Below are 23,718 nucleotides of genomic sequence, written 5' to 3' on the forward strand. Positions count from 1 at the left end.
AAGATGCATAGTATAATAGTGTAGTTGTTCTTTTTTGATTTCAATCGTTGATATTGTTGTTGAGCTGTGAGCTTAAGAGCTTAGGTCGTGGACCGAGAGTTCTTCTTTGATTTCAATCTTTGATTTCTATTGTAATCGTGAGATTCTTATTCATGATCAATAAGATTCCTCTTCGTTCGTCAAGCTCGATCAATTAGTTGATGCAATTGATCGTTCGGTAAACTGTTTGTGCGATTGTTGAGAAGTTACGATCATGATTGGGAAACCATGAGCTCGGATCGTAACAAATGGTATCAGAGCTAACGTTCCTCAGACTATGGCGTCGGTGACGCAATAGTGAAGCTGGATTCACAACGATCCGATGCATTATCTTCGTGTGATTGAGCTTGCGATTTCAGTTCTTCCACAACATTTGGTTTAAGTTGCATCAAATCATGGAGGTAGTGATCGATTGGAGCTCTTCGTGTGGTGTCGTCTCTGATACGAGAGAAATGATGCAACTAATGGTATCATCTACTCGAAATATCATCTCCTCGAAGCCTGGTGCAGAAGTTGCAGTCACGAATAAAGAAGCATCACGTGTTGAAGAAGAGGATCAACAAATTAGGATCCTATGGCAAAAATTGGAGGCTCAATGTGAGGCTTATCGGCGTCGCATGGATGCTGAATTTGATGCACTGAAGAAAGCAATTCTAGATCTAAGCGTCTCGAGCCAAGGTCGATCGATGGAGACAACGGATGCTAGCTCCGGCAGCCGTGAATCACATGAGAAAGAAAGAGAGCCTATTGGAGAGTTGTTCTTGAGTTGCAACATCACTGATCATCATCTATTGGAGGTAGAGTCATCACTAGAATCAAGGACTATCTAAGGGTGGAGAACTCTAGGAAGGAATCGGTGGAAATTGGAGCACAAAATCAAGGAATCCTTATTCTACCACCTGCTCGGGAAAATGCTCAAATGAAGGAGCTTGTTTTTGGAGAAGGAATACAGCTTGTTGTCGATGCAGGGATACCAGAGGAATATGTTGTTGATTTGTTAGATAACATGACTTCTTCACAAGCTAAAGAAATCAAGGAAATTAAACGCCTGCCAATTGCTCGACGAAATGCCTCACAAAGAGAGCTTGCTGTCACCTTGAACGCGGTGACGAATTTGACGAGGCTGCTGGCTGATGCCCAATTGAGGGAGCTTGCTACCAATTTGAGTGTAATAAGGAATTTGAAGAGGTTGTTTGTTAGATTTCCTAAGCCAATGGTGAAGATGAAGCTAGAATTGTTTTCGTTGCGGGAGTTGTTGAGAGAAGCCGATATGTTGGGAGTTTTGAGGAAAAAAGTTACCTGCCAAGGCGCTCATGCTTGGAGTTTGGAGCAAGGGCTTTTAGTGATTGAGTTGATGACATTCAACTTCTCAATGTTGCCATTGATCACGTTAATTCTGCTGCAAAGTCAAATTACATGTTTCTGGGCCAATGGTGCTGCTGCTTGGAGTAGGCATTGCTATGCAGCATGGTTTGGTGCATATCCAGGTTTACAGAGCCTCAAGTTTGTGACCAGATGGTGGTCGGTCAGTACATTGATTGGTTGGTGTCGAATTAGTTTCCCAGCAACTGTAAAGATGAAACATGAGAGGCTTGGTTCGGGAAATCGAGAAGCTTGGCTCCATGATTCTTGTGGGCAAGGAATCTTAAGGGGGAGGGATTGTTACGATACAAATTGTAGAAGGAAGTCGCAACGCAAGATCACACGCATGCAACGTATGAGAGCTACCATGCATGCAACGCTCATATTGAGGATATATTGAGCTAGTTGTGACGTGGCAGTAGTTAAGAGATTCTGACCAATGAGAGGAGAGCTATGACGTGTTATTGACCAATGAGAAGGGAGCTATGACGTGTAAAGTGATCCTACGTGGAAGTGAGCTAAGAAGGCTTGAGGGAAGTGAGCTAAGATGCATAGTATAAATAGTGTAGTTGTTCTTTCTTTGATTTCAATCGTTGATATTGTTGTTGAGCTGTGAGCTTAAGAGCTTAGGTCGTGGACCGAGAGTTCTTCTTTGATTTCAATCTTTGATTTCTATTGTAATCGTGAGATTCTTATTCATGATCAATAAGATTCCTCTTCGTTCGTCAAGCTCGATCAATTAGTTGATGCAATTGATCGTTCGGTAAACTGTTTGTGCGATTGTTGAGAAGTTACGATCATGATTGGGAAACCATGAGCTCGGATCGTAACATGCTCGAATTGTTCTGTTTCCGCTCTATGGGTTTGGGATTAGGAGGAATTGTTTGGGTGGAAATCGTAAAATTTTGGGTAAATTGTCTGCTGCTGTTGCTAAGCTTAGTGAACTCAAGATTTTATCATTGCCTTTCAATGAATTCAGTGGTGAAATTCCTGATGAAATTTGGGGTATGGGAAAGCTTGAAGTGCTTGATCTTGAAGGGAATTTGATCTCAGGCGCTTTGCCCTCTCAATTTAGTGGGTTGAGGAATTAAAAGTTCTTAACTTGGGATTCAATAAAATCTTTGGAGGGATGCCAAGTTCTTTGTCAATTGTACGAGCCTTCGAGTTCTGAGTTTAGCTGGGAATCAGTTGAATGGATCAATTCCGGGGTTTGTGGGCGGGTTTAGGGATTTAAGCGGGATTCACTTGTCGTTTAATCTGCTTAGTGGATCTATTCCAGTTGAGATTGGTGATAATTGCGGGAAGATGCAGCATTTAGAGCTCTCCGGGAATTACTTGACTGGTGTTATTCCAAGAGAAATTGCTAAATGCAGTGGGCTAAAGACTCTTCTCTTGTACTCGAATCTGTTGGAGGAGGTTCTTCCTAGTGAGCTTGGTCAGTTGAGTCAGCTTCAAGTGATGGATGTTTCGAGGAACAATTTTGGGGGCCCGATTCCACCTCAGATTAGTAACTGTACAAGTCTTTCAGTCCTTGTATTGGCAAACTCATGGAATCCTCTTCCAATGTTTCGAGTTTAGGTGGTAGTTTTCGATGGAGAAGCTGGCATTGCCTGTTGATGAGTACAATTTCTATGAGGGACACTCCCTGATGATTACTCGTCTCTCAAGCTTGAGGATGGTGTGGGTGCCTAGGGCAATGCTGAACGGGGACTTCCCTGATTGTTGGGGTTCCTGCAGCAACTTGGAGACGTTGAATTTAGCTGAGAACTATTACTCGGGGAAAATTCCTGTTAGCTTTAGCAACTGCAAGAAGCTGCAGTTTCTTGATTTGAGCTCCAACCGGCTTGGTGGGGAGATCAGTGACAAATTTCCCGTACCTTGTATGGATGTGTTTGATGTCAGTGGGATCATTTTTTCAGGCTCAATACCCAGATTCAGTCACGAATCTTGTGCTCCTGTAAAATCCTTGTATGGAGATCCTACAGGTACTTATGATCCTTCTTCTGCATACTTGGCGTATTTCAGATATAGAGCTCAGCTCGAATCCTCGTTGCCACTTTCTGGAGATGGGGATAGTTTCTTGGTGTTGCATAACTTTGGTTCGAATAGCCTCAGTGGCCCCCTGCCACCGATGCCTATTGCAGAAAGATTAGGAAGCCAAACTGTTTATGCATTTCTTGCAGGCAGAAACAAGCTTTCTGGGACTTTCCGGGAGCTTTGTTGGAGAAGTGTGTTCAAGTTAAAGGTGTCATAGTTAACGTGAGTTATAATGAGTTATTCGGTTAAGTCCCAACTGAGATGGCCACAGTGTGCAAGTCCTCATACTGCTAGATGCTTCCAAGAATCGGTTTTCTGGAGCTCTACCTCCAGCATTGGCAACTTGGGCTCACTTGTTCTTCTGAACTTAAGCTGTAATCCTTTGCAAGGTCCGATTCCTATCAGCCTTGGTCAGCTAAAGGATATCAAACGTCTCTCTTTGGCTGGGAATAATCTGAATGGTTCAATCCCTCCAAGTTTGGGGCAGCTTTACTCTCTCGAAGTTCTCGACTTGTCCTCAAATTCTCTATCCGGTGAAATTCCAAAGTACCTTGCGAATTTGAGAAACTTGACAGTTCTCATCTTGAACAATAATAAACTATTGGGGCAGCTTCCCTCTGAACTGGGAAATGTATCCTCTATCTCAGTGTTCAATGTGTCGTTCAACAATCTGTCCGGGCCGCTGCCTCTCAACAGCAATATGAATCAGTGCAATAGCTTTCTTGGGAATCCTTTTCTTCATTGCCCTGTGTCCTCTTTGTCCTCACCATCTGCAGAGCAACAGGGAATAGTGGGAAACACGCCAGGCACTGCTTCTTCGCCACCATCAACTCCGAGGCAACAAGGAGGCAACAAGGAGGCAACAGAAGCCTAAACTCGGTCGAGATTGCTTCCATAACATCTGCAGCAGCAGTGTTCTCGGTTTTCCTTGCCATCGTCGTTCTCTTCTTTTACACTAGGAAGTGGAAACCGAGGTCCAGAGTCAGCGGAACTGCGAGAAAGGAAGTGATTGTGTTCAACGACATTGGCGTGCCACTGACCTTTGAGAACGTGGTGCGTGCTACGGGCAGCTTCAACGCGAGCAACTGCATTGGCAATGGAGGTTTTGGGGCGACATACAAGGCAGAAATTGCGCCCGGTCACTTAGTGGCCATCAAACGCCTTGCAGTTGGCGATTTCCAAGGAGTTCAGCAATTTGATGCAGAGATCAAGACTCTGGGCAGGCTTCGCCATCCGAACCTCGTGACTCTGATTGGATACTGTTGGGTATCGGTGGTGCACACCCGAACTCCACATTAGTATGATATTGTCCGCTTTGGGCGAAGCCCTCACGGTTTTGCTCTTGGGGTACTCCCCAAAAGGCCTCATACTAATGGAGTTGGGGTAGCTCATTTATATGCTTGCAACTCTTGTTCATTCTCCGATGTGGGATATGGTTTGCTACACCACAAACCTCCCCTCAAACCAAGACCACCAGACCAAGACCACATGTTTGTGCCCCATGTTACAGGTCACCAGGTCACCACAGGTCTTGGTCGAGCTCACGCAGAGACATCGGAGAACTTGCAAGCGCAACCCACCGAACCCCGAGCCACACAGGCCCAGCCCCTGAACCAGGGCTCTGATACCATTAGCAGCACATAAGTCATCAATATGTTTGTTACAGAATTCAAGGCCATTATCAGTTCTGATAGCTTTTATCTTCTTACTTGTCTGAGCTTCTATCAATAATTTCCAGGTTTTAAATCTCTCAAAGACTTCATATTTGTGTTTCATGAGAAAGCACCAAACCTTCCTAGAGTAATCATCAATTATAGATAGAAAATAAACAGCACCAGAGTGAGAAGATACTGAGGCAGGGCCCCACACATCCATATGCAAGTACTCAAGAACACATTTGCTCATATTGACAGGCACAGGAGAGGGAAAAGAAACCCTGTGCTGTTTACCCAGCACACAGGTATCACAAAAAGGCAGGCTGCCTTGCACATCAGAATCAGTCAGCATAGCATGTTTTCACTCATGTGTCCTAATCTCTCATGCCACAACATAGTTTTATCACTTTTAACAACATTAGCATAAGCATTTGCACATGACAGAGGCACAGCACTACAAACATACAAGCCACATTTCTTCCTAGCCTTGAAGAGACACATGGATCCTTAGCAAATTTTCATGCATCCATCCCCCCACTTTCCCCCAATACCAGCAGCCTCTAAAGCAGTGCAGGACATCAAATTATAGCATAAATCAGGTACATATCTGACATTTTTCAAACTGAGCACAAAGCCATTATCAAATTTTAAGCAGACAGTGCCTATACCATGTATTTCACACTTTTTATCATCAGCCATAGACACATAGGTGTTAGTAACAAGCTTTAGTTCAGAGAAAACTTCTTTAAAAGGGCTGACATGATATGTACATCCTGAATCACAGAGCCAATCATTTGAATTTAAAGGACATGTAGGGGAAGCATTAGTAAGCAGCAAATCATGCACCATGAACACACATTCATTTCCAGCTTCATATTTAGCCACATTGACAAGATTTTCCAGCTGAGTGTCATTATTGGGGTTTTTCTTCTTCTTGGGCTTAGTGCATTCCTTTTTATAGTGCCCAACCTCCCCACAATTATAGCACTTCCTGAAAGATTTAGGATCCCTGCTATTTGACCTAGATCTATTCTTTTTCTTGAAATTAGAGCTGGTTCCTGAAGCATTATAAGAGTCCTTACCCCCTCTTGTTTGAGATCTACTCTCACATTAAGGGCCTATTAAAAACACTCTTATCAGCTGCCCTTTCCCTTAGTTCAAGTTCTTTAGACTTTAGGGAGCTAATAATTAGGTCCAGAGGGGCAGTGTCTCTGCCATATTTAATGGCAGATTTAACATCACTATAGGAATCAGGTATGGCATTCATTAGAGCTATACTTGTGTATTCATCTATAGTTTTATCACCAGATCTCTTAATATCTTGCACAAGCTTCTGAAATCTATCAATGTTGTCCTCAATGTCTTTAGTTAAATCAAGCTTAAATTTGAACAGTTTTTCAAGCAGATACATTCTAGAGGACATAGAAGTCTCTGTATACAGAGAATCAAGTTTTTTCCACATTTCAGAGGCAGATTCAATATGATCAACTTTCCTAATCATAGAATCAGACAGATTTAACACAATAGTGGCTCTAGCCAACTCATTCATCTCATCAACTTTATCTTGAGCAGTATCATCAGGTAAAGAACCATCCACAACCTTAAACACTTTTTGTTGAATCAAAACACATTTCAATTTCTGTTTCCAGATCATAAAATCATTTTTTCCATTGAAAGGGACCAAACCCACAGGCTGAGTCATTTTTGCAAGAATCTTAACACAAGCACAGGCAGCAAGACAAACACAGAGAGTCTTACAGACCTTAGAGCACACAGACATGGAGCAAGAGACACATAGAACACACTTTCTCACAGACAAACAGCCTCAATTCCCTGACTGTCACGAGCACACTGGCAAAGGCTATCCCAGCTCGCAATCACTCACTCTTGGAGGGCGCAGGGGGTCACTTTGGCAGTATCAGTGCTTGGTGGCCAAGTGAGGTGAGGTCAGATGCACAAAGCAGTACAGAGCAACAGCAGAAGCAACAACAAAACACAAGAAAGCATAAAAGCCCTAAGTTCTTGCCAAGAACTATCTACCAGCAGCAATAACCCAAGCCTAAAGTGGCACTACAACAGAAAACAGTAAAACAAGCGGGTCAAAGCCAATTTACCAGAGTGAATCCCCACTCGAAGGAGGATTCCACTTGCCCACCTCCTTACGCGACTTGGCGTGCCAATCTAGTCCCCCCGTGGCTCTGATACCATTGTAGGGATCAGACTTAGATTGGATTCACTATTTACCAAGACCTCTTTGATCTTCATTAGGGAGCTCAGTCAAACTCCAACCATGCGACTGATATTACAATCAAAGTAACAAATAATCTTGAATACAGAATAGACCTATCTATTACACAAGATTACAGTTCACTCCAAACTCCAGCTTCTTCAACCCTGCACACTTGACAAACGAATTTGTACTACAAAGATCAGATCCTTTCAGATCTGAAGCCGTTACACGTATGAACACAAGATGCAATGAAAGAAAACACAAAAGAAAAACTGCTTTGGCTCAGACACTCGCCGATAGCACAAGTCTATTATCAAGAACACAGATCCAAAAGGAGCACAGCAGAATCAACCGGTGATTCACCTCACCCTCCAGATTCCAGCTCAAACAGACTCCTACACCCCAGATCTACACCGTCTGAGAACACCTCACACCGAAACCCTCAAAGACAGAAACCCTAGTTCTCAACCAACACCGGCAACCGACTCTCAAACATCGCTCGCGCACTTGCCTACCTGCACGAGCAGTGTGTGCCACGTGTCCTTCATCGTGATGTGAAGCCTAGCAACATACTGTTGGACGACGAGTACAATGCTTATCTGTTGGATTTCGGGCTGGCCAGGCTTCTCGGGACTTCGGAGACTCACGCCACCACTGGCGAGGCCGGAACTTTTGGATACGTGTCACCGGAATACGCCATGACCTGCCGTGTCTCAGACAAGGCAGACGGTACAGCTATGGGGTCGTGCTGCTGGAGTTGATCTCGGACAAGAAAGCCCTAGATCCTTCGTTCTCTTCCTACGGGAACGGTTTCAACATTGTTGCTTGGACGTGCATGCTACTGCGGCAGGGGCGTGCGAAAGAGTTCTTCACGGGCGGATTGTGGGACGTGGGCCCGCACGACGATCTGGTGGAAGTGCTGCACTTGGCAATGGTGTGCACAGATGACTCGCTGTCGACAAGGCCGACGATGAAGCAGGTTGTAAGGCGGTTGAAACAGCTACAGCCGGCGTCGTGTTAGGGTTAGGAAAGGTGGTTAAGGGTTGTAATTGTAGCTACTTGTAAATGGGAAGTATAGCTTCCTTGTCCAATTTTTCCATGCCATGTCTAAGGTCCTAGACTAGATTAGAAGAATGCATATATTTGTTTCCTGTATTTTTTATTTAACATCTCTTGGTTCAAATAATATCAAAGCACAAGCTTCTTGAATCAAAAGAGTTAGGGAAATCAAATGCTCTAATTTTAAGTTTTAAGTTTTAAGTTTTAAGTTTTAAGTTTTAATAATGTAATGATGATGAGAAGCAAATTATTTTTTTTGGATGGTTAGAAGCAAATTATTAATTGAATGCAGATGACAAATGATTTCATATCACTGGTATTCACAAATGGTCTTTTTGTAATTTCATTTTCATGGATGCCAATAATTGAGTAATGAAAAATGTACGTACTAAACTACATTAACTGTATTTCTTTTTTCTTCTTCAAAGTAATCAATTAATATATACATGAAACTTACTACTAACTTGATTATATTTATTAAAGCCAATTACAAAAACAAACTGAATAACCCAATTTATTCAAATCTAACTAAATTATCAAAAGTTAAACCAATCCTTTTCTCTCATTTTCTTCTTCTTCGGCAATTTCTCCGCAACTTTCCTGTCGTCAATTCGCAATTTCTTTTTCCAATTTGAACGGAAAGTGATATTCAAATTACAAGGCCGGTAATTTATTTTAAAATCACCTTCTATCACAACAACTGATTCTAATTACTATTAACTGATTTTTTAAACCATTGTGTTGTAAGTATTGAATAATTTTCACTATCTCACTTTTATTCTCATAAAACCTGCCTGCATAGTACTCCTAATTAATATTTTTTTATTAGATTTTAATTGGGTAAATAGCCAAAAATACATCAACTTTTAGCCAATTTAGATTTTTATTACGAACTTTAAATGTGGTGAAAAAATACACCAACTTTTGGTCAATTCATGTTTTAGCACGATCAAATTTTCTAGCTAAATTAATCGTACGTGGTGACCGGGATGTCTATGTCTTCTTATCGTCGGTTCCACGTGGTTTATAGACCAAACTTATAATGTTGTAATAAAATACACAAATTTTGTTGAATATGGTAAAAAAATACACAAACTTTTAGATGGTTTTGTTTGTAGCACCTTAAAAATACATCAATTTTGACTGAGATCATACACTGAACTAGAAATGTGGTAAAAAAAATATACTGTAGTAAAAAAATATATTGTACTAAGTTTTAGATTGATAGCATCTTAGAAACAGTAAATAATTGAAAATTTCCTTCTTTTTTTTTGTTTTTGTTTTTTGGACATCTACAACCTGTACTATAATAATATTTCATGGCAAATACAATAATATTAAAATTCATGGCTAAGTTTGATGGTTCATGTACTATAATCAATGTTTTAAAAACCGGACCGGCAAGCGAACCAGCGACGTTACTGGTTCACGGTTCAACCGGTCCAACCGGTCGAACCACCGGTCTAACCGTTTTACTGTTGCAAATATATATAAAAATATATTAAATTTAGTAAATGATTTACAATTAATAATATATCACAAAACATTAAACCTTATAGATAATTAGTGATGTATAAATATAAATAATATTAAAATTTAGTAAATATATTCAGATATATATATCTAACCGTTTTACTGTTGCAAATATATATAAAAATATATTAAATTTAGTAAATGATTTACAATTAATAATATATCACAAAACATTAAACCTTATAGATAATTAATGATGTATAAATATAAATAATATTAAAATTTAGTAAATATATTCAGATATATATTTAATATTAGTTAGTCTAGATAAAAAATTAAATATTTCATGTATTAAAATCGATAATGTTTATATTAATTTAAGAAAATTATTTCATAAAATAATATATAATTAAATACGAATTAAGTACTTATTAATTAGTTTAGATAAGATTATTCATTAATGTCAATAGCTAGGGTATATAAATTAAGTATGTAATATAAAAAATTTATTTATAGTAAATAATGAATCTTATATGGTACTAATAATAATATAGGTGGTAAGTGGAGCATCATTAAAATATAAAGGATGATAATTATATATATTATAATTAACAATTATATTAAAGAATAATAAAATTAAAATGAATTATTAGTTTTTGTAGATAAAATTAATGATTAATGTATAAAAATATTTAATGTTCAAATTGTTCAATGAGCCCATGTGGTGGAGTGGTAGATGGTCTTCTTATCTAGAAGAGAGATCATGAGTTCAACCTCTACCAACAACAAATTTTTAAAAATTTTGAAAAAAAAAATAGAAAACCGGTCCGACCGGCCGGTTCCACCGGTTCGCGGTCCGACCGGTCGAACCGGCCGGTCCGGTTTGGTTTTTAAAACATTGACTATAATCATATATTCATAACTACTAGTGTTTAGATTAGATATTGGAAGACTGTAAAATAAAATACAAATTCAAAGCAACATCTAATAAAATTGAATCATTAACATAGTTACAAGCAATCAGTTTTTGTAGGAGTATATGACATTCCATGAAAAAACTTAAAGTTTGATAATTACAAGCAAAAGTACATTAACTTCACAAAAACATTCAAGCAACAACTATCAAGGTAAACTCCCTTGATTATAGTAAATGTAAAAGGTAGATTGTAAATGTCCAAAAACCTAGAAGATGTTGTCAATCTTAAAGTTGGTGTTTTTTTTACTATATTTCTAGTTCGTTTTTTTACATCATATTCACACTTTATGTATTTTTAAGGTGACACAAACACAACCATCTAAAAGCCGGTGTGTTCTTTTACCACAGTCAAAGTTGTGTATTTTCTTTACAACATTACATAAACTACGTGGAACCAACGTTAAGGTGACGTAGACATCTTAGTCGCCACATATGATTAATTTTGCCGGAAATTTAATCGTGCTAAAAACCCGAATTGACCAAAAGTTGATGTGTTTTTTTACCACATTTATTGTTCATGATAAAAAAAAAACCTGAATTGATCAAAAGTTTGTGTATTTTTTCCTATTTACCCATATTAGTTCATGTAAATTTAAATATCTCTTACTCGAATAGCAATCGTCACGGGTCGGAGCAGGATGTGTCTTGCACGCGACTGCAACTGGAGTTGAGCTTTTGAAGGGGGTTGGGTTTCTGGTCCTCAGGATGGGCTCGAAGGTCATTGGCCATGACCAAAAATAATACCCCCTCCGTCCCTCATTAATTGTCCACTTTTGTCATTTTCCTCCGTACCTCATTAATTATCCACTTTCACTTTTACCATAAATGGTAAGTAGGACTCACATCCCACTAACTTATTCCACATTTTACTATAAAATCAATAAGTAAAAGTGGGATCCATATTCCACTAACTTTTTAACCTATTTTTCTTTACATTTCTTAAAATCCATGCCGGAACCAAAATGGACAATTAATGGGGACGGAGGGAGTAGGCCATTAAGGAATATCCACGGTTCAATTAAGAGTCATGCTTCGTGCATTCAGATCCACAGTGCATCCAATTTCAATACATTTTAATTTTGATTAATAAAATATAATTACAAATTATAATGGATGTATTGTGGATTAGAAATTTAGAATGCACATTTTGGTGTTTTCCTTTGATAAATGTATGATCTGACTATAAATCTAACATAAGCGTGCTTAATTAACAAAGAAAGACCTCAAAATATTTATTAACTTCTGTCTCTCGTCACACACCATTCATAAAGCAAGCATGATCAAGTAAAATTATTTTGAAATAGAAATTAAGAATCACTAAGCAGTGCCTATATTTTGTTTCACACAATCTTTGATCCGTCAGAATAAAAAATAAATAAAAGATAATCTTATCAATATTTTAGTTTGAATGTAGTCATGATAATTTAAAAAAAATCTGAGTTTAAAAAAGTTATGTCCAATTGAAAGAGTAGACTCTTGGCAATGGGATACAAAAAATCACAGTTTCCTTGAATAGAGAAAGCACATGATTCCAAGAAAAAACGTTTGTCAATATCGATTGTAAATTCTCAAAATAAAAATAAAAAATTTAATGATAATAAAGATATGCAATCTTATCTCCCTAATACAATCAACTGTTTCCAAGTGAAACCAATTGTTGACTTATGCACCGCGGCAACCAAATCCCCTGCATTATAGTGGATGGGATTTATATCTTAGCAAAGCTATTGACACCTAAAAGAAACACACAATAGTGACTTAAAACCCCCATGAAATGTATAAAAATAGTAGATGAACATTTAAGTTTAACTAGTCATTTACAATGCCATCTAAGTTTCTTAGCACTGAAAACACAGGAAATTAGAGTCATAGATAGTTTTACAGCTATGGTTTGTTGCAAACCATTCTGCTAAGGTTGGTGAGGACAGGCTTAACACACAACTATAGTTGTTAACACGGAGAGAAAGGGGTAACAACTATGTGTTTCAAAGGGAAAGCGACGTCACCCCCACCGCCATGCCTGACAAATTCTGTCGGTGTAAGAAACAGACCATGGCAAACACACACAATCTTGACTTCCTCTCCCCTCTTGTATCTGTACAGGAATCCCTCCGTCTTGCTATGATTTGGCTCATATCCTTTGGTTGAGACGTATGGCATGTCCACCATGCCACTCTTCATCAGTGCTTCGTCAATGCTAACAATCAAAGCAGCTGGTTGTCCTCCAGCGCAACTACCCCCAGTCGTATTAGCTTGATTTGCTCCTGCCCAAGATCAGAACATGGATCAAGATAGTGTCGCAATCTCCTCTTAAGATAGTTATCAAGCATTCTCAATATAGTACAAATATGCGCGAGTTAGGTCAGTTAGAGAAGGAAACTCGATACTTGAATGAGCAAGAAAACACGATTCTCATATCTCAAATCATATCCAAAACGTGAAGACTGAAGAGCATGTGAAATGACAAAGCAAACAGATTACCATGAAAAGGAAAACGACAATGGATGAGATATCGAACAATTTGTCTAGGTCTGCTGATCATGCATCAAAAGATAACTTAATATTCGGAACCCAAAAGACAACTATTTCATAACATCATCACTCTATACACCAACTATGATTGTCCACATCACTGCTTGCATATTATCCAGCTCATGATTCATTTCAATCATGTAATTCATCAGAAGATAAGTTCATGTTCAAACTCTTAAAGACTACTATACTTTAATAGTACTATGACTTTGAAAACCCTGTGAGAGAAACAGGACTAATGCTGCACTAACTATAGTCAGCATGCAGATTATTCAGCTCATGATTCATTGCGACCATGTTTTTATTACGCAATGTATGCCCTTACCTGCTGCCTAGCCAACTCACATCGCTCACAGAAGGATACTTATATTCCAACAATATAATGAACTTACAAACTATCAACAACAATATTTGCATAGAAGAAAAATGGGCTACTACAACCTTCCGCATTTAATTTATTCAATGTATTTACTCCCCAATCTGATACAAAATCCTAAATATGATTGAACAAGATAATGAACTTGCAGATTATCAACAACCCTATTTGCATAATTATAGGGAAAATGTGTATCTAGACAGATGAACTATTTTGTAGGGTCAAAGTGGGCACTGAAAAGGGGACTTAAGTCCCTATCTAGCCCTTAAAAGTTTAAATTCATTCTTCTTGCTCCTTCAGGGAAGGTGGAGTTAACGACATAATTTTGAGTTTGTTAACATTTGGTATTTTGGTCCACAAATTTAGACTTGATCTACCCCTCCTCAAACCCTAAAATCTTCAACTTTCCTTAAGGGACACTCCATTCATATTCACAGATGGAACTATCTATACTATTTTGTCTGCACTCTGCACTGAAAATATCCCCAGGTCTGCGGCATTTTTACCTCATCTAGTTCTCTCTTCACAAAGTAAGTTAATTTAAAGCATGAACCCTTCAATTCAAGAATGTATGGTGATGTTAACTTTGCCTTTAAAAAGAAAGAAAAATTATACCATTATGTATTGTTACTTTACATGCCACCTACCATTTGCATATACTCCCTCCGTCCACAAAAATAGTCCCATTTGTGGACGGCAAAAATTGGTAAAGTAAGAGAGAAGGAGAAAAAGTAGGTAAAGTAAGAGAGATATGGAGAAAAAGTAGGTAAAGTATGGGAGAGGGAAAAAATGGATAAAGTATGAGAGAGAAATTTTCCATTTTTAGAAATGAGACTATATTTTTTAGACATCCCAAAATGGCAAAAAAGGGACAGTTTTTTGTGGACGGAGGGAGTATGATTTTCCTTTCAAATGATGGTAAAAAACTGGTGACGATCAGATGATGAGGCGTTAATTCATCAAATAGCTAAATAATTCTTGCAATCAATTGTACGAAACAAATTACATATAGGGATCATCATGAAGATCTTGATAGGTATAGATGATTCCATGAATGGACTTTTATCCTTTTGTCTATTTGTCTTTTAAAGATAACATGTTTGGAGTGTTTTTCTCAAGAATTTGAAGAAGATTTTAGATTTTGAGCGGGGGATAGAGATTCCAAAGATTTGGGGAAAAGTACCATTTTAACAAGTTCATAAATAGGGTGGTTTTCACAAAAAGGGGAAAAAATAAGCCAATTTAGAAGTTGCATGGGCAAGAAGGGACAAAAGGTAATTTCGGTGCAAACTCTGACGACACAAGATATTTTTTACATCAATATGCTCCCTTCTCTTAATTATAAGCACAAGTACAAAACCATCCTTCCCAATCAAACGCTATATCCCAAATATCGTTGCAACTTCATGGCATGTCCAATAATTTGATACGGGGTGTATTAGAAAGGAAGAGTATATCTAAATCTGTTATTCAGCTCTAGGAGTATTGATCACTCTCTTTTAAATATAAAATATTAAATCTCCTAAAAGGCGTTTATTATAGGATTGGCTATATACATGATTGATTATTTGATGAATTAGATAGATGATATCATACAAGATTTTATCAATTTTTTGTTACTGTGGTGGATTATTGGGAGATTAAAATTGTGACCTAAATAATCTAACATTTACTATGGTGGATTAAATGCACCAATTTATCCTTCTCTTTTTGGTTTCCAAAGTTTGAAATTAATGAATCTCTTTTTCCAAATTATTTTTCTAGTTTTTAACTTTTGTCATACTATTATATAGATTTGAGGACAAGTAGATGTTTTCAATAAAAGTTTTATTCCCATTACTAAACTTTCTCCAATCCCCACCCTTTGCAGTTGGATATAGAATATAGATAATGCAAGTTATCTTAAATTATACTCCCTTCGTCTGCAAATAGGAGTCCCGTTTTTCCCTTTTAGTCTGTCCGCGAATAGGAGTCCCTGTTCACTTTTACCATAAATGGTAATAGGATCCCACTTTCCACTAACTCATTTCACTCACATTTCATCTTGGTGGGTGGAGATAGAAGAAATAAATGGTGGTGAATTTCCACAAGAGGGTGATTTTTCCTAGGGTGTTTCTAGTAGTTATTAAATTGTATTTTTATTTTATATTGTTATAATTAGATTTTTTTATCATTTTCAGAATCACATAGAGTAGACAAGAGTTTACTGAATTATCGCAATCCTATAAACATCCTACGGTTTTCAATCCAAGTTAGTAAGAAAAAAAGCACTCCATTCAATTTGATTTCATTAACCTTTACTTCTCTAGTCCCTTTTGGAACAAAGAAGACAAAAAAAGTGGGAGAATATGAATCTAATTTATACACAAAGAAACTGGAAAGTACATAAATATACCTCCAATTTGGATTTTCATTGCTATCACCTTGAAAATGTTATTAGTTTTGCCAAACAACAATAATGAATGACATAAGTATTCTAATGGGAGGACACACCGCAGATACAACAAGCAAAACAGATAAATGCCGCACAATTTAAGATAGCAACCAATGCTGGCAGGAGAATTAACTAATTACTACCAAAGATAAGTGGTGCACTGTAAGACGACAAACAATGCAAGACGACAAACAACGCAAGACGACAAACAACGCAAGACGACAAACAACGCAGACAAAGGAATTAACTAATTGCTACTAAAGATAAGTGGTGCACTGTAAGACGACAAACAATGCAAGACGACAAACAACGCAAGACGGCAAAGAATGCAGACAAAGGATTTAACTAATTGCTACCAAAGATAAGTGGTGCACCGCAAGACGACAAACAATGCAGACAAAGGAATTAACTCATTACTACCATAGAAAGAGCAGAACAACAAGCTCACAACAGGAACATGCATTTAACTCAAAGAACAGAAACTAAGAACCAAAAGATACCGATATTAATCAATCAAGATACAGGTTTCATGTCATCTATAATAAGACTTCAAAACCAATGCATGCACATGCTATATACAATCTATTTCAACCAGCGTATGACCCCGCTACTCTCATAAATCAAAAGAGCCAAGAAGACAGTTTAATGCATGAAATGAGAAGATGTGAGATTTACACTTACATATGAATGCTTTATTGCATAAGATGGACATGCAAGATCATATGCAGCAATGCACAAAACACTCATCTCTCTCTCATTGTATGTGTGTGCGTGTGCATCAATTCATTTCCAAACTACAACACCTCTTTGCAGCAGCAAGGCATAATTAAAACATTTATTTCACACAAACACAGTGATGTGCTTGAAACAAGATTTAAATGAAGAAAAGGGAGAGTTTATACCATTAACCAGATTTCCCTTGGATTCAACCGACGGCTTAGGCAATTCTGTTGAACCAGCCCCGTTGGGTTTCAAAGCTCCATTAGCAGCAGCATGCACTTGCAGTCCCGAACCGCCAGCAACACTCTTCAACTTGTCCATCATCATCGTCCCGAACTCCGGCAGCATGGAGCAGGTCCTCACAAGCTCCGGTCCACCATTACCTGCAGAATCAGCATTCAACGTTACGTTGGTGACGGATGAAGAGCGCCTCATCCTCTTGCTGGCGAGGTCGACCCCAAATCTCCCGTTGGTGGAAAGCCCCAAACTCAGCTCCAATTCCTCTCTTTCTCTACCTGCATTTCCAGTTGGCGCGCCGCTCCGCCTCACCACCTTGGGTACCAGATCTCTTGAACTTCCCTCCGCCCCTACCAAACGACGCGCGGTGTCTCTGTGCTCTTTGCTTCCCTCCATCGCTGTGAAATTGAAAAAATTGATAAAAAAATAAAATAAAAATGTGTGTGTGTTCACAATTGTTTTCCCGGGAAGTCGAATTTGAAGAAATTAATCAAAAAAACATCAGAAAAACATCAATGGCGTGAAGAAATGAGAAATTTGGGGGTTTTGAGAGAGAGGCGGCAAAGAGAAAAAGCAGTGTAGGCATGGTTTTAAATGTAAAGTAGCAGTAGTGAAATGAGGGTATCATTAATGGTAGGGGTATAATACAGCTATGCTTGTTTATCCCAACAATCAATTCATTTTCACCTTAATTTCAACTTATTATTTTCATGGATTAATTCATTCATTCCAACGTGGATAAATGCATTGTATTTATGAAGAGTTTAATTTCGATCAACTAATAAATTTATTGAATATATTCCTTCTGAACTGATAGCAATGTCAACATCGAAGTTGACATGTGTATGTAAGACAAGTTGTTGGACAAAAATTTATTGAATTAAATAACATAACATCGGCGGCTTCTATCATAAAAACCAAACATGCAATTTCGATTGTGTAAACCTACGTTGTTAAATTACTTTTGAACGATAATCCTTGTAAATTATTCACTAGTGCAAATGATTCAAATTATTCATAAGTGCAAATGATTCAATCTATTATCACACGAAATATTCGTATTACGGTTTTATTCAGCAATTTTAATGAATACTAATGCATCTTCGTCATGCTATAAATATGTTGTTTTTTTTCATAGAAAGTGAAATTAATAAATGACTCACGTGGAATGATTCAAAAATGAATACAACTTGCTTATAATAGTGGGATGATTAAAAGAAGACTCACTTATAATTGGACGGCTGTAAAAAAAATAATTTCACATTAAAATAATTAAAAATCATTATTAATCATTTGTTATAATGTTTTAAACTTTAGTTTAATTGTAAATTTATTATGATTCTACCTAACTTTAATCTAGCGAAAAGGCAAATCATGTTCGAATATTTTACCTTTAATTTCACAACTAGTTATACGTATTTTGCATGCTAGAATCAAAGTGGGAGTCGAGTTTCACATTTTGTAAAGAGTTACCGGTCGGTTATATTAGCTCACATCATTCACCAAGATATGCATGCTATGCTACCAAATACTAATAGTATAGAAATTAAAAATAATACTTATATCTAATGTAAAGAGAAATAATACACGATTTTGTGAAAATTGGGTTTTATAAAATACACATACTTGTCCGATTTTATATTATTTTTTCGAAAATAATAAGCATATGTGTTGATTTGGTTGGAAAATAGAGTAATTTGAATACAAACGGAGTGTTTGAGAAGTAAAATAATAAAGCATGCAAAATAAGAGTGCTTTGAATAATACATATAGGTATATTCTCTACACTTATTCACGTATGGAAAGCAAAATGCATAGTGTTTCTATTTTGAGCAAACTCTAAAAATAGATGATAAAACAGAAAGGGATGAAGCATGAATGAGGAGAGAGTGACACGTGGTAAAAGATGGGCACGTGGTGGAGGCATGCAGCAGCTCTACGCATGTTCAACAATAACAATAATAATGGATATTTTGGGAAACATACGGCATCATTTTCTAGAAACAACCTCATTTACACCAATTCCTTGCATTTGCATATATTAATTACCTTAAAATTTATTAATAAGTGACTCTATATTTATATGTTTAATAAAATCACTCAACATAAAGTAATACTACAAAATCTTCACGTAAATCCAACCGTCAATTGTCGTATTCAGTTGCAGTACCATAATTTGTGGCATGTGTGTTTGTAGCCTCAACTAAAAATTTGACGTAAGACATTGCCTAGTGTAGTTCTTGTTCAAATTTAGGTTGAGGATTGCGATTTCTGACTCCTCTACACAAATAAAAGCAATGTTTTAAAAAATTATACCAAATTCCATTAATCAATCTATAAAAAAAATTATACTCCACTCTTTATTTTATTTTAATGATTTTTACACTCTTATTTCAAATGAAGTTCTATTTCAGAGATAGTAATCTACCAAGGGATAAGTTTATAATTAAAACCATAAGCAAGAATGATGATGGCCGATGGAAGTATCCTTTTTTGTGCATCAATATTTGGTCGGATTAGACCTGCTCAAAGTTGTGTGTGTTTGAGTTTATAAAGAATTTATTTTATTTTATGCTTTTTTTCGGTTGAACAAGTTTGCAGTTTATATGGTAGAATACTGTTGCTGAAATAGAATTCCACCTTAAACATGAATGTAAAAATCGACCAAACAAAGAGTAGAGTATAAATTTTTATGATATTTTTTATGAATGGAATTGATATTTATAGAAGGTCCGGTAGTATTTGGCATTCTTCTCGAAATGACTTTTTGCATGTCAATGTCATGAATTATAAATTAAATTAATAATAAATGCCTCATAATTTTCTTAACCTTTCACATCGTAGATAAAAAAAAACTGCAAAATTTAAAAATTAATTTATCAAAAATAACTAAGAGGACATTCATGTAGTTTTTTTTTTTCAAAACTCTCCTTTCACAGCATATTGAGTTCATAGCTCACAAATTAGTTGTCTTTTCGTAGAATCACATTCATTTTCTAACTGCAGTATTATCTATTGTACTTCTTATTAAGAATAACAATAAAAAGTTAACATGAGATAAGAAGAGTATACTAGACTTTAGAATCAAGTTATGTTACCATGATTAACAATTGTTGTACTCCATATTTATGCTCTGATTAGTCTCGTCTCAAAATTGTTTGATTTTGACTGGTAAGTTAAATATATTATGAGGCCAATTTTTTGTAGGTAATAAAAAGTAGTAGGAAACAGAAGATGTAAAGTTCTGCAACTTATATGAGGAAGATGAACAATGTAGGAAGAAAATAAAGTTGCACCGTGCATTTATAACAAAATACGAGTCTTGATATCGGTGATAGAATTGTAATAAATGACAACCTACCACCAATGATGATCCTTAGATTTAGGAGCAGATTTAATTTTAGCATGTCATGTGGCAAGCTTGCTTGCCTATGTATCTCATATTGCTACCTATGTATCTCAGATTGTTTGTCTACGTTGTCATTTTAACTATGGTATCACCATAGTGCTCTGAGAGCATCCGCAATGGGGTGGACGATAGGCCGCCCGATGCCTCGGGCGCGCCATTGTCCGCCCACTGTGGGTGCGCGGACGATGCATCGTAGATCGTCCGCGGATGATAGAGCATCGTCCGCGCCATCGTCCGCCCACTGTGGGCAACGCGAACGATGGCGCGGACGATGCAAAGCGTTTTTAATTCCGCACAACGCCCTCATGCAATGTCAGGACCCGGCCAAAGCTAAATACCTCCAGGGGATGATCGATGAGCTGCGCCGCAAGTTGAGACTTTTGTAGAGTATTCAACTTTTTTTTTTCATTTCTAACTCGTGTAAAACTTTTTTTTGAATCAATGTAGGATTTGCCGTTTTTAATTAATCGTGGTATTTTTTAATTATTTTGCATTGACATATTTGAAAACATTTAAATTAATTAACAAAATAATAGTGAAACCTATAAGGCATCCTTTAGGGTGGCTTATAGGGCGCACCACTGTAGGTGGAAGGGTGGGAGAATAAAATGCTGACATGGCGATGCATAGGGCGGGCTTTAGGGCGTCCATCTGATTTTGTATTGCAGATTGTTTGGAACCATATGCCGAGTTGCTTGCCTATATATTACAGATTGCTTGTCTAAGTTGTCATTTTAACTATGGTGTCACTATAGTGCACCCATTGTGTGCAATTTTAGTTTTGAAAGTTATTTAAATATGAGTTTTATCCATATAGTAAATTGCTATCGTATACATTTGTGAATTTAAAAATTGGTATAAAGATATCATCATTTCATAAATATGAATTCATCGTGAAATCAGAATTAAGAATTCGTTTCTACACAAAAATCAGTTGGAAAGAATTGACTGACTAATTGCTATACTAGAAGTCAACCAAATCAAGGAAGAAAATTGACTATGATTAACACAAGTGAGTCAAACGACTACCAACATATGATTCAGGTAACAGAATCTGTCAAAATTGCCACCACATTCAATCTACGTTGAAGTTGCATTCTAACTTGGATTGAAACGAGGGCTGCCCCGTCCTCTTCCCTGTTGGTGATAGCCTTCTCCACCCCGCCCACTGCTGAAATTTCATGTACCCCTGATGCTCACTCCTCAAATAGGTCCGACCACCACTGAAGTTTCCACGGCCCTTGAAGTTTTCATTACGAAACCCTCCCCTGGAAGAGATAACACGACCCTCCCGCTGCCAACTGCATAGAAAATGTCAGGATCAGTTTATTAAGTATCGCATGCATAGAACTGTAGAAATGAAAAGTTGATGGCTCTGGGCTCACCTCGAGATGTGGTTCTCTTTATCTCCACAGTAGCTTGATGGCCCCTGATAGTTATAGGAGAAGCCTGAAATGTAAACAATCGACATTAAACATAGACTATGAAGATCATCTAATGTTCATATCATGAATTCCCAGAAGTTATTATGACAATATGATACGTCATGTATTGGAGAGCTAAACAAAAGTTGAGCATCAAAACCAACTTTTCTTTGACAAAATTTCCAATCCATATACAAATGTGCATTCAGAGCATTCAGAGGTAACAACAAGAGAATGCACATACTTCAGCCTCACTCATTCTTCAGAGGATCACCAATTGAAACAGTGAGCAGCTTGGACAAAATATGTAGGGGTATAATGATTATAGGTAAAAGAGAATAAAAGTAAGCAACATTTTGCATCAACATAAAGCATAGTGACTATTGAACCAGATGCATGCCCATCCAATGTACTCATTTATCGGAGGAAAAACAAATCACTGTTTTCAACTCATAGGTGCGGCACTATGTGCAACTCCTGATTACAGCACTGGCAGCAGAATGGGAATTATGATTATTCTAATATATAGTTATAACATTGACAATGCTTGAAATCACTAATCAATATTTAAGCTTTTGAAATGAGATGCAATAAGATTGAGAAGTTTCAATAGTCCTGGTATCTGTTCCGCTGCTAAACGCTAAACGCAGAACAGCCAATGATGAAAAGGAACAATTCGGAAGCTATAAATCATGGTAATAAAATCAACTGAACAAGCATTGCCGGGAAAATGATTAATATGCTTTGCTAGGTCTGAATTGCATGATTCTCATGGAATAAGATGGCTCAAATCTCAATCTCTAGGCCGTGAGATTTAGGAAGGCAATTGCAAGGAAAATGTAGCAGAAAGAATTAAACGGTGCCATTGTGGTCCAGGACCAAAATTACATTCTGAAGGTTTGGGGGGACATCAATAACTGGAAGAAAAGGAAAGAAAAAAACTTAAAACAGTTTCCATATTAGCAAGGCATAAAACAGAACTGTCTGCAATCTCCTATCATAGAGAAGGTAATCTTTGCACCAAATAGAATGTGTATTTCAAATATAAGATCTTCAATATCCAACAAAGCTAACTTGCTTGAAATTTAAGGACTTAAAATTTGAACTTAAGAACATCAAGGAGGCTGGTTTTTGGAAGACCAATAGCTTTGTCAAGAACAAAGGACAAACTTTGGTAGCCTGTTAACAATAAAAAGAATGTGTAGAGCGCATACCTTGATTGCACTTTGGATGGAACTGAACTCTTGAAACTCAACAAAGCCAAAACAGAATCCTTGTAGCTGCAAAGATAGGAATTATAACATTATACACAAACTGTCCAGCAGATGCAAAATGGACTTCCAAGGGTAAGAAACACCACATATGCAAGATACTCCATGTAATAACAGACTTTTTTAACATCAGTGTTAGCTTAAAAGGAAAGAACAATGCAGTAGAAACCTACAGTATGATTAACCACTAACCTCGTTTCTGCGGACATGGACCCCATTCTGCTTAATAGGTCCAAATTTTGCAAATTCAGCCTCAAGCTGAGCAACAGTTACATTTAGAGGCAAATTCCGGATATATAAAGAATGACCTTCAACTGTAAGAAACAAGCGCACACAAATTTAATATGATTTGTCAAATAAGGGCACAAGTATAAGAATTGGCATATGTTCAATTGTTAGCTTCAATCATAGAGGTCTTTGCTTCCTTCAAGTTTTCCTATTGAATGTTGTAAAATACCACCAAAAAAGATAAAATACCTTCATC

At 37.2% G+C, this 23,718-nt stretch overlaps 1 protein-coding gene, 1 long non-coding RNA gene and 1 pseudogene across 2 annotated transcripts; 1 reads left to right on the forward strand and 2 right to left on the reverse strand.

The window, feature by feature from the left end:
* The first annotated feature begins 2,231 nt into the window (after positions 1-2,231).
* On the forward strand, positions 2,232-8,344 carry LOC121791935 (annotated as a pseudogene).
* Positions 8,345-12,585: 4,241 nt separating this feature from the next.
* LOC121791934 (ninja-family protein AFP3-like) lies at positions 12,586-17,740 on the reverse strand. The gene is made up of 3 exons (XM_042189742.1): positions 17,409-17,740; positions 17,076-17,276; positions 12,586-13,095 (listed from the first exon to the last, which is right to left on the reverse strand). The coding sequence occupies exons 1-3, from the start codon at positions 17,524-17,526 to the stop codon at positions 12,782-12,784; spliced, it is 633 nt and encodes a 210-aa protein (XP_042045676.1). The 5' UTR covers positions 17,527-17,740; the 3' UTR covers positions 12,586-12,781.
* A 4,085-nt stretch (positions 17,741-21,825) lies between these two features.
* Positions 21,826-23,569, reverse strand: LOC121791933. Its single transcript, XR_006048778.1, has 4 exons — positions 23,427-23,569; positions 23,178-23,243; positions 21,925-21,988; positions 21,826-21,840 (listed from the first exon to the last, which is right to left on the reverse strand). It is a non-coding gene; the product is annotated as an uncharacterized LOC121791933 (long non-coding RNA).
* Positions 23,570-23,718: the final 149 nt, after the last annotated feature.

Source organism: Salvia splendens, unplaced genomic scaffold (assembly GCF_004379255.2).
Source record: "Salvia splendens isolate huo1 unplaced genomic scaffold, SspV2 ctg972, whole genome shotgun sequence".
Classification (NCBI taxonomy): Eukaryota; Viridiplantae; Streptophyta; class Magnoliopsida; order Lamiales; family Lamiaceae; genus Salvia; species Salvia splendens.